This window comes from Penaeus vannamei, chromosome 24 (genome assembly GCF_042767895.1).
Source record: "Penaeus vannamei isolate JL-2024 chromosome 24, ASM4276789v1, whole genome shotgun sequence".
Classification (NCBI taxonomy): domain Eukaryota; kingdom Metazoa; phylum Arthropoda; class Malacostraca; order Decapoda; family Penaeidae; genus Penaeus; species Penaeus vannamei.
This window is the reverse complement of record NC_091572.1, coordinates 7,434,029-7,439,028: the sequence shown is the minus strand read 5'-3', so window position 1 is coordinate 7,439,028 and position 5,000 is coordinate 7,434,029. Positions and strand designations below refer to the sequence as shown.

Below are 5,000 nucleotides of genomic sequence, written 5' to 3'. Positions count from 1 at the left end.
ACATCACCACCGTCCTCACCACCACCCTTAAATCCTCCCTCCTCCTCCCCCTCCCCCTGCCCCTCCCCCCTTACTCACATCCGCGTGCAGCCAGAGTCCCTCCAGACTGCAGATGTCGGCGAGTTCCTCCAGCGAGTCGTAGGCCCCCAGGACGGTGCTCCCGCAGGTGGCGCAGACGAAGAACGGCTCCTTGCCCTCGTCCCGCGCTCGCTTCACGGCCTTCTTCAGCTCCTGCGGTATCATGCGCCCTACGGAATCGGTCTTGACCTGGACCACGTTATCTAGGCCTAAGCCCATGGTGACGGCGGCCTTCCTGATCGAGTAGTGGCTCTGAAATCGAGGGGGGGTCTTAGTGGCGGGTTTGGCGGGTTTGGAGAGCTTGGGTTTGGCGCGTTTGGCGGGTTTGGCGAGCTTGGGTTTGGCGGTATTTCGTCCAGTAAAATCATTACTTTTACTATAATTTCTATTGTTATTGCTATCATTATTATCCTCATTATCATCACTATCATTATCGTCATCATTTCATTATCTTCATCATTAAACAATCATTATCATTATTAGTATCAGCATCATCATTATCATCTTATCATTATCAATATCAGCATAATTGCTATCACCTTTGCCATAATCATGATCCTTGTTCTCTAACTGATTACCATCATTTTCACAGATCACGTGATCTCCCTATATTCACCAGTTATTATCATTATTCTTTAACTAATTATCATTGTCACAGGTCACGCGGTCTCCCTATATTCACCACAGTCATTATCATTATTCTTTAATTAATCATCATTGTCACAGGTCACGTGGTCTCCCTATATTCACCACAATCATGATCATTATTCTTTAACTATAACCCTTTTCCCAGGTCACGTGGTCTGCCTCACCTGGTCTGAAGTGAAGGCGACAAGAGGCTTCAGGCTAAATATTCCAGATTGCTTGATTTCAGGGTGAAGTTTGTATCTCGCCAACAGCATGGCGTGTAAGTTGCTTATGCTGCCACCTGGCGGGAGTTGAAAGAAGTATGTTTCAGGGGAATGGAAAAATGGGGGTAGGCCTACATGTTTGTGATGTATGGAGTGTCATTGTCTCTTTCTCTATTTATTTATTTCTCTCTTCACTCCTCTGTCTCTTTCTCTTAAAGCATCCTTTATAATTCCTTCTTTCATTTTTACTCCCGCTTTCTCCCTTTCTTTCTCTTCCTTCATCCTTTTCCCCTTTCTTCTTCTACTTTCCCTCCTCTTCTTTGTTTTTCCCTTATTACACTCCCCTTCTCTCCCTCTTCCTTTCTTCATTTTTCATTTCTGCTTCTCCTCACCCGTTTTTTTTTTACCTGGGCCTTTCTGCTTCTCCCCTCCTCCCTCCTTCTCACCCCCCCCCTTCTCCTTTTTCACAATCATCCTTTTTTCCCCCCTCCTCCTTTCATCCTCTTTTTCACCTTTTTCCTCTTCCTCTCCCCCTCCTCTTCCTTTTCCCCTATCATATTCCTCCTCCTCTCCCCCCTCCTTCTACCCTCTCCGTTTCCTCCTCCTCCTCCTTCTCCTTCTCCTCTTCCTCCCTCCTTCACCCCTCTCCTCTTCCTCCTCCTTCTCCCATCTCCTCCTTCACCCCTCTCCTCTTCCTCCTCCTTCTCCCATCTCCTCTCCCCCCCTATCCTCTTCCTCCCCCTCCTCCTCCTTCTCCCCTTTCCCCTCTCCTCTGCTCCCCTCTCCTCTTCTTCCTCCTCCTCTCTCCCCTCTCCTCCTCCTCCCCTCTCCTCCTTCCTCCCCTCTCCTCTTCCTCCTCCTTCCTTCCTCACCCGGAGCGAAAATTCCGTCCGCTTGGTCATAGCCGAAAATCGATCCCAACTTGGCGAGGACAAACCGCTCCATGAGGATGAAAACGGGAGACACTTCATAGGTAATTCTACGAATAAAAAAAGGGAGATAAAAGTTTATATAATTGTGATTGGACACTTCATAGGTAATCCTACGAATAAAAAAGTGATAAAAGTTTATACAATTGTTATTGGACACTTCATAGGTAAGTCTACGAATAAAAAAGAGAGAGAAACGTTTATATAATTGTTATTGGACACTTCATAGGTAAGTCTACGAATAAAAAAAGAGAGATAAAAGTTTATATAATTGTTATTGGACACTTCATAGGTAAGTCTACGAATAAAAAAAGAGAGATAAAAGTTTATATAATTGTTATTGGACACTTCATAGGTAAGTCTACGAATAAAAAAAGAGAGAGAAACGTTTATATAATTGTTATTGGACACTTCATAGGTAAGTCTACGAATAAAAAAAGAGAGATAAAAGTTTATATAATTGTTATTGGACACTTCATAGGTAAGTCTACGAATAAAAAAAGAGAGAGAAACGTTTATATAATTGTTATTGGACACTTCATAGGTAAGTCTACGAATAAAAAAAGAGAGAGAAACGTTTATATAATTGTTATTGGACACTTCATAGGTAAGTCTACGAATAAAAAAAGAGAGAGAAACGTTTATATAATTGTTATTGGACACTTCATGGGTAATTCTACGAATAAAAAAAGAGATAAAAGTTTATATAATTGTTATTGGACACTTCATAGGTAATTCTACGAATAAAGAGAGAAAAAATGTGTCATTGTTATTGGATACTGAATTATAATCGTGGTGACGAATCTGAAGTGACAGACTGATAGATATCAATGGCATAAATATTCTTAATTCAACTGATAAGGCTTATTAATGTTATGATATTTTAGCTAGGACTGTATAAAAGAAACAGAAGTTGTTGAGACAGATCTATGTAAATATATGGTTATGTTTTTATTATGTTGTTATTAGTTATTATGTTTTTAGCAGACAAATTTGACTTCAAACGTGGTCTAAACATTTATTCTACGATTATGATAATATCAGTTAACTGCTATTGGTCAGTATGGTTCATTAGATAAATCTGAAATATAACTGGATTTAAAATTTAAGCGACCATGGAGATAGATATACAAAACATCAATATGGCTACTTTTGGCTAGTTTTAATTCACTGGCTGTTGATTATTTTAGTTATGATTAGATAAAGGTTGAATCATACTCCTAGATTAGATAATTCTGCAACAATGAAGACAAATATCAGTACAGATTATGATGAAATTTTATTTTTTGGATCCATTTCTTCTACACTTGTCTCCAGAACAAAGTAGTTTCGTCCAGAATTTCTAGGACCTGATATAGCCTTCCGATTTTTTTTCGTTATCTTTTTTTCTGTATTCCGTTATTTATTGATTTGTTTACCTCTCTTTTCTTAGAAAGGGAGACGGCTTAATCGTATGACGTCAGATATCGACCGAAATTGGACCTTATAAACCGTATATCTTTCAGATGGCGTCTATTTGACGATTGGGGCAATATAACGAATGTATTTTGTTATTGAATATCGGATGAACTTGGATGCTAAGTCACTGGTATTGCAGGTTTATAGAAGATCCATTGATAAGCACGTATTCCAATATATATTTGTATTCACTTATCCATTTCCAGAAGGCTCCACACTCAATTAATTACTTTATTCTCCTTTTTACTTTGTTTCTCATCAAGAGGTGCATCATAATTCTTAAACGATACGAACTGCAGCAATAAAATAATCCGTTACAAGGCATGACCAAAAGTATCTTTTTATTCGAGGTTAGCGTAAACGATCGTCAACAAAGCTATTATTATTCATTTAGTACAAGAATGAAAGGATGAACCGATCTAATAGTTTTGAAAAGCAAAATCAAACTGAGTCAGTCGCCAATTGAAGCAAGACCGGTTGGAACTCGATTAAAGGGTGTCATTGATTATGTAAACATTTTTAAGTGTGTACGTGTGTGTGTGTGTGTGTGTGTGCAAAGGTACATACATATCAATAAATGAATAGTATAGAAATCAATAAATCTATAGATAAATAAGTAAATATTTGTATTATACAGTTACTATCAGCACTGTTATTATTACTATTATCATTATCATGATTAACATATTTGTCATCATTCCTATTTTCAGTTTTATTGTTATAATGAACCAGTAGTTCACTTAATCATTAATTAACGACCTCGCGAGGGAATAACATAGATCAGGCGCTCCAAGGTACCTATGATAGTTGTAGAATGAGGTTAAATTTGCCTGTCACGGATTAGCCTCTAATTTCACCTTGTCACTTGTTCTTCGCGCGCGCAATCGTCCGAATGTCTTGCCGCGACCCTCTTTTCGAATAACAGCCAATCAGAAAGCGTTATTAGTTTACAATATATACAGTACCTGTGTGAACTGTTCACTAATTGTACGAGAATAGTCAATTAACGCAAATATAGCCGTTCGGTCAAAAACGCTTATCATTTACTACCACTTAAGTTAAACTACGAGATTCGGATGCAGCTCTACAGTTATCATTATTATCATCATTTTCATAAAAAGGTATTTTGGGGTGTGTGAATGCCTTATTCAGTTTCTCTCATCATTTATTCAATACTCAATTTCTCTATCGTTTTATTTAGACTTCAGAGAATGGATATAAAAAGATATATCGATCATAACATTTTCCTTCCTTCCAGATATATTTCTTTTCTTATCGTTTTTATTTCGTATTTTTTCATAAAGCGTTTGTGTGATGAATTTGATGATAAAGACGATAGTGATTGTAATGAGTGCTAGACCAGAATATAGTGATATAATGATACTAATAGTAATTACGATGATTGTGATTATGATAATGATAATGGTGATTATAATGATAATAGTAATAATTATAATAATGACTATAATAATAATGATGATAATAATAATAATAATAATAATAACAATACTTATAATATGATTACTACTAATAATGACAATAATGATGATAATAAAGATAATGATAATAATAATGCTAATAATAATAATAACACTAATGCTAATAATAATAATAACGCTAATGCTAATAATAATAATAATTATAATAATGATAATAATAATAATAATAATAATAATAATAATAA

General features: G+C 36.6%; 1 protein-coding gene across 2 annotated transcripts in view; it reads right to left on the bottom strand.

Annotated features, from left to right (window-relative positions):
- Positions 1-5,000, bottom strand: part of LOC113806937 (cysteine sulfinic acid decarboxylase) — a 20,003-nt gene that overhangs the window by 6,371 nt on the left and 8,632 nt on the right. For both annotated transcript variants that reach the window (XM_070138376.1, XM_070138377.1), the window contains exons 4-6: positions 1,802-1,908; positions 891-1,006; positions 79-330 (exon numbers count right to left, since the gene is read on the bottom strand). In XM_070138376.1, the coding sequence (XP_069994477.1) occupies positions 79-330; positions 891-1,006; positions 1,802-1,908 (475 nt within the window). The remainder of the gene's footprint in view (positions 1-78; positions 331-890; positions 1,007-1,801; positions 1,909-5,000) is intronic.